The sequence below is a fragment of the Zalophus californianus genome, chromosome 1 (assembly GCF_009762305.2).
Source record: "Zalophus californianus isolate mZalCal1 chromosome 1, mZalCal1.pri.v2, whole genome shotgun sequence".
Classification (NCBI taxonomy): Eukaryota; Metazoa; Chordata; class Mammalia; order Carnivora; family Otariidae; genus Zalophus; species Zalophus californianus.
In genome coordinates, this window is record NC_045595.1 from 67,474,851 (window position 1) to 67,488,400 (window position 13,550).

The following is a 13,550-nucleotide window of genomic DNA, read 5'->3' on the forward strand; positions in this document are numbered from 1 at the left end:
ATATCTTTATTCTACCTTCACAGCTGATTGATTGTTTGGCCAGAAGTAGAAATCTGGTTTGAAAATAATTTTTCCTTAGAAATATGAAGGCACTGTGTAGTTATCATCCTGTGTCGCTGTTGAGAATTCTGATGCCATTTTGATTTTTGTTCCTTTGTGGGTGACCTTTTTCTCTTTGGTTTTAGAATCTTTTCCCCAAAAGTCCACAATAATGCACTTGGCATGGACCTTCTTCACTCATTGTGTTGGGCCCCTTGTGGGATGCTGAGGGACTTGCATCCTTAAGCTCAGGAAAATTCTCTGTATTGTGGCATTGCTAGTTTTCTCCCTTTTGTTTTTTCTGTGCCCTATTTCAGGAATTTCTAGTCAAAAGTTGGAACTTCTGGTTTGATATTTATTCTCATATTTTCCTGTCTCTGTCTTTTGTTGCTAGTTTCTGGACTATTTCCTTTACTTGACCTTTTAATTCTATTATTGATATTTTGTAATCATGTTACCAAAAAAAAAAAAAAATCTCTCTCGCTTAGTGACTATTCATTTTTCATAATGAGCTACTTTTGTTTTTATGCATACAATATCTCTCTTAATTCCCTGAGGACCCTATTTAAAGTTTTAAAAGTCCTTTTTGGTTCTCTCTGAACTGTTGTTTTGTCCACGGTTCTTATGGCCTGAATTTTTGGGTCTTCCTGAAATTTTTGAGTTGCAATCCTAATCTCCAATGTGATGCTGTTGGGAGGTGGGCCCTGTGGGTAGTGATTAGGGTGGGAGGGTGGAGCCCTCATAATGGGATTTGCACCCTCATAAAAGAGACCCCAGAGAGCTCCCTTTCTGCCATGGGAGGACACAACAGAGAAGACTGCCACCTACAGCCACAAAGAGGGCCCTCATTAGAACCCAACCAAGCTGGTGCCCTTATCTTGGACATCCAGCCTCCGGAACTGTGAGAAATAAGTTTCTGTTATTTATAAGTCACCCAGTCTACAGTATTTTGTATAGCTGCCTGAACTATGACAATGTTCATTTTTCCTGTTTCTTTATCTCGGCTCCCTTTATGCCAAAGACTTTCTTCAGCTATCTGGTGAGCCTGGGCTGTTCAGTCACATTTAATCAGAGGTCCTGACAAGTTGATTGGGAGTTTGCTTGGTGGGCAGAGTAGGACTCAGTGAGTGGTAGGCTTTGCATTAGGGTGACTCAGAAGGAAGACATCCATTGTGCCCTCTTCCCCACCAGACCTCAGTGAAACCCTGTGAAGTCCCAGCGCCCTTATCTTCCAGGAACCTACTGGGGCTGAACCTAACATACTTGATTTATCTTACTTCCTGGTCACCATTCAAGATATTAGCTTGTTTTGTCCAATATCCCTCTGTCTAGATATGCCTTCCTGTCAACATATACGGGTAATTAAGTCTCTCCTCCAGTGGTCCCATCTCGGCAAAAACATCACCAGTCATTCACCCTGGAAGCAAGAGAAACACCTCTAACAATTTTCTCCCCTCAACACATCCCACCACCCTACCACACATACACTCGTGCACAGTGTACATGTCAACCCCCTTCTTCAAGTCACAATCTTGTTCTTTTGGTCTCCTAAATGTCTTTGGAATTCATCCATCCCTTTCTCATCATCTCCCCTGCACTGCTTTGTGACTTTCATGTGTATCAACCTAGTCTTCTAAGTGGCTGCCTCATCTGCTCTATGCATCCATTCTCCACATAGCATCTGTAGTGACTTTTACAAACAACTAATCTGCTCAGGTCTTGTTTCCTTTGTGATCAATGTCAAAATCCTTGGCACTGATGGGCTACCCCAGGTAGTGTTAGTTCTTGTCTCCTGCCTCTGCTTCACAAGCTGCTGGGCTTCTTACTGCCCCTGAGCTCATGCCTTCAGGCCCAAAGCCTCCCCCCTTACTATTCTATAGACTGAAATTGTTCACTCTGTATCCTCACCTACCAGAAACTCCTACTCATGCTTTAGATCCACATTGTGGTCACCAGTCAGTTGGTTCTCAGGCAAGGAGGCAGCAAGTAAAGGCTGAAAACGAGGCATCAGCCCTGGACAGAGAGCTGCCTATGAAAGTGACCTTAGACCTGCCATCTCCTTGGAAACTACTGTTATGATCAATGGGGAAGGTCATGTACTAGGAGTTGGTCTTCTATAAAACTCCTGAGCTTTGAGACTACACCCAGACTAGAGAGCTATGATTGGTACACAAGCTTAGAGAGATGAGGACACGATAAGGACCAGTTAGAAGCCAAGGCTACTGTGTCTATGTGTCCAAGTGGCCGACCCCACCTTGGATTTTGCCTACAGTAACTGTACCTGCCCGCGTGGGGTAAAGGAAGCACTGTATGTGACAGCTGTTGGTCCCCTCATTAAATGAAAGCACTGTGGATGCAGTGTGTCCTGTTGGAGATCATTTTAGAGAACTCAGTAAACCTTTTATTAGAATAAAGTCTATGATGTCTTGTGAGTTTGACTAAATCTGAACCTATGACCACCCAGGTGGCATTAGAGGACACTTCCCTCATTTTACAGACAGGGTTATACCCTCTGTTCAATTTCTCTCAGTACCTACATCTCTCTCTCAAAACACTCATCACACTTTCAAGGAGTCAAACACACTTTCTCTCCTTCCTGTGAGATGCCAGATTCAAGAGGAAAGTGATCTCTAGTTCATATTTGCATTCTTTGGGGCTAGCACAGAATTTGGCATGCTATTAGCCTTTGATACATATTTGTTATTGAGAAACAAATTTAGCCTATTTTATCAGAGTGACTAGCATATTATCTTAATTTGAAATACACTCATTAAATCATCCCGAATTGAATTTCTCACCACAGAGAGCACTGATACTCTGGAAGAAAGAAGGGTATCCCTAAAGGGCCAGAGAGCTCTGAGTCTCTAGGGTGAATGTGTATGAACACACATACAACTGTATATGAAATTAGAGGCAGTGGTGGTCAACACATGAGCAAACAGAGGAAGACATTCAGATAGTCTTGCATCAGGTCCATGCCACTGGACAGGAAATAAGGACTCCACGGGGCTCTCAGTCATAACGTTCTTCCTACCCTTTGAAAGTCTTGAATACCCATTCCACAAAGTCAAAATATCACATTTTCAGTAGGTTTCTTCAGCTATAAATTCAACACGACTTGGGGGAGAAAGCTGCTCTAAACACTTGGAAATAATTATTATAATATTAATTATAATTAAGTGTATCATTTTACTATTAATTTTTAAATTAATGGATTAATTTTATTATTAATAATTATAATAATGAATTATTAATAACTTAATAATGCATGTCTAAACTTGCCTAAACACATGAAATAATCAGTACTGTTTGCCACATTACCCCAAAAGGTCCACCGGTGCTCTGCTTGGGAGAAAAACGGAGATATGAACCTCTTACCTGTTACCCATCCAGATGCCACACATTCTGAATTCAGAGGAATTTTTCTTTTCAAAGCAACTGTCTGAGAAGGAAAGAATCATAAATTCAGATTAAAAAAACAAACCTGAAAGGAAAGAGAATAGCAAATATGCCAGATTTGCTTGAAACAAATGGTTTGGAATCCTCTGAAATGATCAAAGTGGATGGCCAGAGAGGAACCAGAGCCTAACCCCTCAGGAAGGAGTAAGAGAAAAGGAGGGAAAGGAAGAAGGAAGAAGGAGGGGGAGGAGCAAGCAGCGAGCCCACCACGCCCCTGAGGCCCCTCAGTGCATAAAACTACACCAGAGGCCATGCCCTGAGGGAAGTTGGACACAGACTCAGCCCAAGACAGTCATGGAGAGGGCTTAGCCACATGAGATCCCAGACACATGAAATTGCTGTAGGGTTGACTTCAGTGTGGAGAGGATGCAACAGGAAAAGAAGTGATATCATTGGAGAAAATACCCAAGGAGGAGGGCTGGGAAGTTGCTGGACAAATGCAGGTGTTCTATAGACTTCTGCAAAACATGACAAAGGATCAGGCAGATCCATAGGGGAAGAGATAGGAGCTGACATCACTTGTGTGGATTTGGCTGCAGGCTTTGCCTTCTCCATGGAAACCCAAAGAACAAGGCAGTTCTCTAAGAATGCATCTGCCCGCACGAGAACTCTGGATGGATGAAGTCATCCTTGCTCCTAAGAGACTCTGTAATGCAGATCTATAGATAGTATGAGTGATGACAATAAAAGTTAACCATGCACAGACCAAGGCGTGAAAGGTGGAATATTTACCATCAGGGTTATCGATATTCCTACAGTCATTATGGAGACATCTCTGGTTCAGACTTCCCATGAAGAGCTGCTGACCTACCAGGCTGAAGATGCTGAGGCAAAAGAGAGTCAGGATCATCACGTCAACAAGCTTCTTCACAGAGCGCAGCAAGGCCCCAACAATGACCTTCAGACCTGGGGAGGAGAAGGACTGGTATGGGGAGAAGCCCCCACTCACACACACAGCAGACAAGGGCAAGGGTCAGGGAGGGAACAGCCAAGGCCTCAAACATCGCCCGGCTGCAGGCTGGAACCAGAAACTGGCCTGGCCTATGATTCTGATGCCATGGGTTCTGGTTCTAACTCTGCCTGAGAAGTTGTATGGCATTGAGTAGTCCAGTAGTCTAGAGCTCAGCCTCTTCATCCTGCCCTGTGTCTGCCACAGGGTTGCTCTGAAGAGTTAGTGAGAAGACTTTCAGTAGAAACATCCCATACAGACAACTTGATTACAGTTGTACAGACACCTCACAGCTGGGGATTTCATGCAGCACCAAGGCCAAAATGAAGCCACCCTAGAGGAGACAGACCGGTATTTAACATTCAGTAGTCACCACCTACTACAAGGTATGCAAGGTGCCATGAGACAGTGCTAAATTGGGGGGCAGGGAGCTAGAAGGAGGATCTTTGTCTGGACCCAGATAATGAGAATATTCTAGGGGGAAAAAACTCAGATTATTACTGATAATAGGGTTTTTTTAAATTCAAGAAATATTTACTAAGCTAATACTGTGTCCATGGCACACTGCTAGGCTGCCAAGATACAAAATAAGAAAGACATAACCTTGTGGTACAATGGTAAATGTTTAAAATCAGCTTTCTGGAGGTGCCGGGGTGGTGCAGTCAGTTAAGCCTCTGACTCTTGATTTCTGCTCAGGTCATGATCTGAGGGTCATGAGATCAAACCCCGTGTCAGACTCTGTACTCAGCACGGAGTCCGCTTGGGATTCTCTCTCTCTCCCTCTGCCCCTCCCCACTCCCCCTCTTTCTCTCTCTCTAAAATAAATAAGTCTTAAAAAAAAAAATCAGCTTTCTGTGTGGGGGAGGAGTGTGTGTGCCGAGAAAGTCCCATCTATAGCATTTACAGACTTCTTTGCTGAATTATGTAGTGTAGATCCCTCTTCTCCCTCCAGAGAGCCCTCTCACCCTGCTGGTTTCAAGCTAAACTACAAGACATCCCTGGATGCAGAGCTGGAAAAGAACATGCACAGTCTGCTGCTGAGGAGCCAGAACAAGTCAACTCCACCAGTACACCACTGGTCAGGGGCTCTGCTCTCAGCACAGCTGGAGAGATAAACAACCAGACATGACTTACAATGTGTGAGATGACACAAAGTGGCAACGTTTCAACTAATGGGTGTAAACCATGACTGGTAGACTTGAGAACAGAAAGCAACATCTAATGGGAGGCCATGCAGCAAATGACCCTTCCACAAAGTGCGATGCCACATAAGGAGGAGGCCTGAGGACAAGCTGGGACATTCACTGTGTCCCCAGCTGCAGCCAAATAAGCAGATGCTTCAACCTCATCTACACCGGACTCTCATCTATAACAGCATGCTTGAGTCTTCTTCAAAGCAAGAGCATCTGGATGAAAGATGGCTCTGATTCCTGAATAATTTTTATAAAGTCCCTTAAATTATCCTACCTCACATCCTTACTTCCAAAAAGTATCCAGGGATCTCATGAGTTTCATGGGTCAAAATGGAGACTATGTTCACCTGCTTAGAGATGAAGAAGGAAACACTATAGCTGCTAGGGGACGGCCTGATGTATATATTACCCATTGGAAACACAAGGCAAAAAGGCCCTAAATTTACCTGAAAAACCAAGGTCCACCTTGCAAAAGAGGAAGGAAAGGAGGAGAGGGACAAATTCTACATAAAGTGTCCTTGGCTGCCAGTTTATCACTATGTAGTTTTTTTTCTGAGGTTTCAAAAAATAACCCACTGCCTCTGTTTGAAAGGATCCAAATTGCCTAGAGTTTTGGTAGTGGAGCTGAGCATTGATAGAAGAGATTAGAAGGGAAGGGAAGAAGAAGGGGGGAAGCGAAGGACTCCAGAGAGGGAATATCTTTTAGTAAAGGTTTTTTAATGTAAAGGAAAGAGGAAGGAGAGCAGAAGGGCATGCCATAATAACCTCATTTTTTATAAACTTTGGTTCATATTCACAACCCATCCTTAGCTTCATTCTGATTCACAGAACACCTTCCTTACATAGCTTTCAGGATCCACCTTTCCCTCTTACTTTCTGGTGGCTCCTGCTCATCCCCTTTGCTGGTTTCTCCCCTTCTCCCTTCACCTTTAAGGTGGTAGTGCCCTGGGACTCAGTCCTTGGCCCTCTTCTATTTTTCATCTAGGCTCACTCTCTTGGTGATCTCATCAGATTTCATGGCTCCAAGTATCATCTATAGGCTCAAGATTTCCAAAATGATATCTCCAGCCCAAGCTGCTGCCTGGACCTCCAGACTTGTATACCTCATTACCTACTTGATACTTCCATTTGATGTCTCACAGCTATCTCAAACAGAACACGTCCAAAGCTAACTCCTCATCTGACCTCTAGACCTGCTCCTCTCGCAGCCTTCCCTGTGTCAGTCTGCGATGACTCCACCCTTCCAGTCACTCAGGCCAAAAACCTGGACTTATCCTTGACTCTTTTCTTTCGCTCACATCACACATACAATCAGCCTATCAGGAAATCCTATTGTTTCTACCTTCAAATTCATAGAGTCGGACAACTGTCTACCAATTCCCCTACCACCATCTGATCTGAGAGCACAACCATCTCTTTTCTTGGATTATGACAGTGGCCTCTTGTGTCATTTTGGGTTCTCTGAGAAGCAGACCCACTGGAACCAGAAGTGCAAGAGATCTGTTGGGTGACATGCCTGTGAAGAAGAAGGGGAAGCGAGTAGAGCTGGCCGGGAGAGCATGAGACTATGACACAGGGCTGACACCCAGGAAAGGAGAGTGGTAAGGAAGCAGGACCGGACAAGAAGAGCCTCAGACTGTAGTGCCACTGTGAGAGAGTCTCAACCAGATTCCTGAGGAGCCCCTGAGCTAAAGTCCTTCAGGACTTTATCCTTTAGGAATGGGCCTGCACTAGTCCTCCTGACATGCAGGGAAAGTGTGATCTTGGCATGAACATGAATGCAGTTGTGAATCCAGAGATGTGGCAGCTGGGATCATCAGTCAGCTATGCTCCCTGCAGCAGGAGATCTGAGTGGCACATTTCCATGATGATCACCATGCCTCCTATCTGATCTTTCTGCTTCTACCTTTGCTCCCCCACATTCTATTCTCCATGCAACAGCCAGAGTAGTCCCTTTAAAACCTGTCAGATTAGGTGAATGGATAAAGAAGATGTAGTGTATGTATAAATATGTGTGTATATATATATTTATACACACACACACACACACACACACACACACACACTGGAATATTATTCAGCCATAAAAAAGAATGAGATATTGCCATTTGCAACAACATGGATAGACCTAGAGGGTATTATGCTTAAGTGAAATAAGTCAGACAGAGAAAGACAAATACTGCCTAATTTCACTTACATGTGGAATCTCAAAAACAAAACAAATGAACAAACAAAACAAAATGGAAACTCATAAATACAGAGAACAAACTGGTGATTGCCAGGGGGATGGGAGGAGGGGCATGAGCAAAAGAGTGAAGGGGAGTGGGAGGCACAGGCTCCCAGTTTTGGAATGAATAAGTCATGGGGATGAAAGGTACAGCATAGGGAACATAGTCAATGGTATTGTAATAGCATCACATGGTGACAGATGGGAGCTACAGTTGTGGTGAGCACAGCATAATTTATAGAATTGTGGAATCACTATGCTCTACACCTGAAACTAATGTAACGTGTGTCACCTCTACTTCCATAAAAACAAATCAAAACAAAACCCCTGCCAGATCATGTGACTCCTCTGCTCAAAGCCCTCACGTGGCCCCCATTTTCTCAGAGCAAAGCACTAGTCCTCCCAGTGGTCATGTGCCTCCCCTTGACCTATGCGGTCCCACTTCTACCACGCAGCCCCTCACTCTGTCTGCTCAGCCCCACCTACATCCTTTCTATTCCTCAGCCTGCACTACTGGCTGTTGCCCGTGCGCAGAACACTCTCTCCCATATACCTGCTTATGAAACTCCCTCACTGCCTTCAAATCCACTCCCATCTCCCATCCCCCAATGACACTTATTTTGACTACTCTATTGAAAGCTGCATCCTACATCCCTGAACCCCTGTGACTTCCAGTAGCCCTCATGTTGTTTACTTTTCCTTTTTATTTTTCCATGGCACATATCACTTTCTAAACAGGACAGATAATTACCTCTTAATTATTGTTATTGCTTAGGGTCTGTCTCCCCACCCCAACCCAGAATGTGAACTCCATGAGGGCAGAGACCTCTGTCTGTTCACTCACTGTTATGATATACCCCAAGCAGCTAGCATGGTGTCTAGACATATGCTCAAATACACATTTATTAAATGATCAAATAAATGAGTAAAGCAGAATTTGTTTGGTTTTGGTTTATATGACATCTTGAGAAATTTTATATATAAAAGAACATTCCTCCTGCTAAAAGGCAATGTTGAAAATCAGAGTGACTTACCTGAAACCACTGAAATTGCTTTCAAAGCTCTGAACACTCGGAAGGTACGCAGGGATGACAGACCGAAGATGCTTTCCCTGGCTTCTGGTATGTATGTTGCAAACCTATAAGACAAAGCATAGGAAAAGTCTGGGCCTACTCAGTCCTACAGCCACGCAGTATATCTCCACAGAGGCCACAAATAAACATGGGCCCTGTGTCTATCATGGTGAAATCTGGGGCCTCACCTTCTGAGCCTCACCTTCATCTTGGGGTCTGGTAATATTCTCTATTGCTGTGGACTACAGATTGCACAAGAGGCTGTGCTCATATATATATATATATATATTTTTTAAAAGATTTTATTTATTTGACAGAGAGAGACACAGCAAGGGAGGGAACACGAGCAGGGGGAATGGGAGAGGGGGAAGCAGGCTTCCTGCCTAGCAGGGAGCCCAATGCGGGGCTCGATCCCAGGACCCTGGGACCATGACCTGAGCCAAAGTCAGACGCTTAACGACTGAGCCACCCAGGCGTCCCCTCATTTTCATATTTGGACATAGATGAGGATTCCTTGAAATAGTATACAGTTGTGGCTACATCCATTGATAATAGAAATCAATTGAAACACTTACTGACTACCCAGCTCCAGGCCCAGTGCACTTCCCTAAGGTCTCACTATGTGGCCAAGCCCAGAAGAAACCCAGGCAGTCTGACTCCAGAGCCCTTATCACTGCACTACACCACTTTTCAATAGCCAGGAGCACCCAATCATTGAATTTCAAGTGTAAAACTCTGATATTAATAGCATCTACTTCAAAGGGCTTTCATGAATATTAAACAGGAAAATATATGCAAAGTGCTTAAAACAATGACTGGCACAAATAAGTAATGTGAGGTTTATTATTATTGTGCTGGCAGTGGGCCATTACTCTTCTTATTCTTTATTTTGCTAACTCTGTTTCATCATTCAGATGCCAAACTGATGTCCTTTCCTTCAAGAAGAACTTCAACTCTCACCTCATGTCATATACAATATACATAATAATTAACTCAAAATGGACCATGGACTTAACCCTAAGAGCCAAATCTATAAAATTCCTAGGAGAAAATGAAAAAAAAAAAAACCTCCTTGAGAGCTTGCAGTAGCCAAATATTTTTAAGACTCTGTGGTTCCTCCTACACGTTCTGACAGCCCAATATATGCCCAATTCCTGTCCTAACACTCACCCTACCAGATTGTGATGGTTGTTAATTTTCTCTCTTCCCATCTGGACTGTGAGTTTCAAGAGGGTGAGAACCATGTCTGTTTGTTTTGTTTTGTTTTCATTATCACAACCCCTGTATCTTGCACAGAACTTGGCCCATAATAGGCCAGTGTTTGGGAAGTGAATGGCTGAAGGAATGAGAGCATGAATGTGGCCTAGAAATGAATTCATGCTGGAGGTCTCTAGCCAATCAGCTGCATGATGCTGTTCAGGGCCAACCAACACTGTACTCAGAGCTCTAGGCATTATTAGGACACAGTTACTCACGTGGACCCACACAAAGCCCTGGTGGAAGCCAAGGAGCTTCCTTCCCACCCTGAGTTTCCTCAATAAACATCTTTGACATTCTTACGCTGTTACAATGACAATGGAGTCCAGCCAGTTCCATGGATCTCGAAGAAAAGAAAACTCATCCAGAATAAAACCTCTTGCCAATATTTTTATCAAAGCTTCAAAAATATAAATCCCAGTGAAGACATACCTATAAAGCAAATCATTCAGAACAAGAAGGAACATGATAAGTGATATGAAAAGCAGGGAGCCCATCTGTCTTATCTGGCCTTTATGCAGTTTTATTCCATTTCAATGTGACATTTAACATTCTGATTTTCAGCAAACCAGAGTTCAGAGTGGTAGGTTCCTTAAGCAAGTTCTAGTAGTTAGAATTTCTGAGAAACAGGCCCACAGATAAAATTGTAAAGCTGCTCTTCAATGCCTACCTCTACAGCCATATTCTTGAGAGTTGTTTTAGCCAACATGGGACCTTAGGACTGGGGGCTGTCACTGCTATTTTGTCACCACAATTCTAGGATTGTCACTTTGATATACAGAAGCAGATGATGGCAAAGGAACAAAGAGAATAAATGACAAGGGTAAAAGCTGGATCTTTCCATATCCCATGTTCATGGATAAGAAGACATACTAGTAAGATGTTTGTACTACTCAAAGTCATCTACAGGTGCAGTGCAATCCCTATTAAAATCCCAGTGACATTCTTTGCAGAAATAAAAACATCTATCCTGAAATTCATATGGAATTTCCAGGGACCCTGAATAGCTAAAACAATCTTGAAAAAGAAAAAGTTGGAGGTCTCATACTTTCTTATATCAAAACTTATCATAAAGCTAAAGTAATCAAAACAGTGTGGAGTTGGCATAAAGAAAGACATATAGACCACTGGACTAGAACAGAAAGCCCAGAAATAAGCCCAAACATGTATGGTTAAATGATTTTCAAAAAAGATGCCAAGACTATTCAATGGAAAAAGGACAGTCTTTTCCACAAATGGTGCTGGGAAAGCTCGATATCCACATGCAAAGAAATGAAGCTGGACCCCTACCTTATACCATGTACAAAAATTAACTCAAAATGGATTAAATAGCTAAGTGCAAGAGCAGAAACTATACAACTTCTAGAAGAAAATATTTGCAAATCATGTAAATACCCAGAATATACAATTTAACAGCAACAACAAAAATTACACCGTATACAAAAATAAACTTAAAATGGATTAAAGACTTAAATGTAAGAACCAAAACCATAAAATTCCTAGATGAAAACTTAGGCAGTAAGCTCTTTGACATTGGTCTTAGCAGTATTTGTTTGGATCTGTCTCCCCAGACAAGGACAACAAAAGCAAAAATAAACAAATGGAACTACATCAAAGTGAAAAGCTTTTGCACAGCAAAGGAAACCATCAACAAAATGAAAAGGCAACCTACAAAACGGAGAAGATATTTGCAAATGCTATATCCCATAGCCCCCTGTGGGATAATACCCAAAATATATAAAAAACTCATACAACTCAATATCAAGCAAACAATCTTATTAAAAATGAGCAGAAGACCCAAATAGATATTTTTCCAGAGAAGATATACAGATGGCCAACAGGCACATGAAAAGACACTTAAAGTCACTAGTAACGAAGAAAATGCAAATCAAGACCACAGTGAGATATCACCTCACATTTATCACAATGAATATTATCAAAAAGACAAGAAGCAAATGTTGGCAAGGATGCAGAGAAAAGGGAACCCTTGTGCCCTGTTAATGGGAATGTAAATTGCTTCAGCCACAATGGAAAACAGTATAAAGGTTCCTTTAAAAATTAAAATAGAAGTACCATATGACCCAGCAATTCCACTTCTGGGTATTTATCCAAAGAAAACAAAAGCACTAATTTGAAAAGACACACATACTGCTATGTTAATGCAGCATCATTTACAATAGCTAACATATGGAAGCAATCTAAGTGTCCATCAGTAGATAAATGGATAAGAAGATGTGGTATATATGCACAATGGAATATTACTCCACCGTAAAAAAGAATGAAATCTTGCCATTCATGACAACAAAGATAGACCAGAGGGTATTATGCTAAGTAAAATTAGTCAGACAGAGAAAGACAAATACTGTATGATTTCACTTATATGTGGAATCTAAAAGGCGAAACAAACAAAACAAAACAGATGCCTAGAAACAGAGAACAAACTGATGGTTGCCAGAGGGGAGGGGGGATAGGAGATGGGGGATGGATGAAATAGGTGAAGGGGATTAAGAGGTGCAATCCTTCAGTTATAAAATAAATAAGACATGGGGATGTAATGTACAGCATAGGGAATAAAATCAATAATATTGTAAGAATTTTATATGGTAACTAGACTTACTCAGCCTTAAAAAGGAAGAAAATCCTGACACATGCTACAACATAGATGAACCTTGAAGTCATTCTGCTAGGGAAAATGAACCAGTCACAAAAAGACAAATACTGTATGATTCCACTTAAATGAGGCACCTAGAGCAGTCAAATACATAGCAACCCAACGCAGAATGGTGGTTGCCAGGGATTGGAGGGGCATTAGTGTTCAATGGGCACAGAGTTTCAGTTTTGCAAAATGGAAAGAGTTCTGGAGATGGATGGTGGTAACTGGTTGCACAACTCTGTGAATATACTTAATACCACTTAAAAATGGTTAAGATGGTAAATTTTATGTAACCTATATTTTACCACAATTAAAAAGAAAAACCTATTTCCATTCTCTTCCTTGAGTCCTTCATCATGATCTATACTTTAATTTATTTCCCTTCTGCCCCTTCCTCCTTCAAAACCAAACAAAATAAGCAAATAAACAACAACAACAAAACCCCACAATATTCCATCTCTTTTGTTATAACCCCAAGCTGTCAAAAATGCTGGTTCTGTACACACACACACAGGTTCCCCTTCAGGGACAGAAACAATCAGTTCAAACAATCTAAAAAAGTTGTCATTTCACAGTAAAAGAAGTGGACCTTTTCTGGTAGAATATCCAGCCACTGTCAGCCCACATGCCTAAAGAACTAAGGTCTTGGGAACTTGAAAAATCCAAAGTAACCAAATCCAAGGGGAGAAATGGTTATGAG

At 42.1% G+C, this 13,550-nt stretch overlaps 1 protein-coding gene across 1 annotated transcript in view; it reads right to left on the reverse strand.

Moving 5' to 3' along the window:
- Window positions 1-13,550, reverse strand: part of SCN11A (sodium voltage-gated channel alpha subunit 11) — an 88,455-nt gene that overhangs the window by 59,007 nt on the left and 15,898 nt on the right. The window contains exons 5-8 of the mRNA XM_027584593.2: window positions 10,501-10,629; window positions 8,902-9,005; window positions 4,231-4,404; window positions 3,418-3,481 (exon numbers count right to left, since the gene is read on the reverse strand). Coding sequence (XP_027440394.1) covers window positions 3,418-3,481; window positions 4,231-4,404; window positions 8,902-9,005; window positions 10,501-10,629 — 471 coding nt within the window. The remainder of the gene's footprint in view (window positions 1-3,417; window positions 3,482-4,230; window positions 4,405-8,901; window positions 9,006-10,500; window positions 10,630-13,550) is intronic.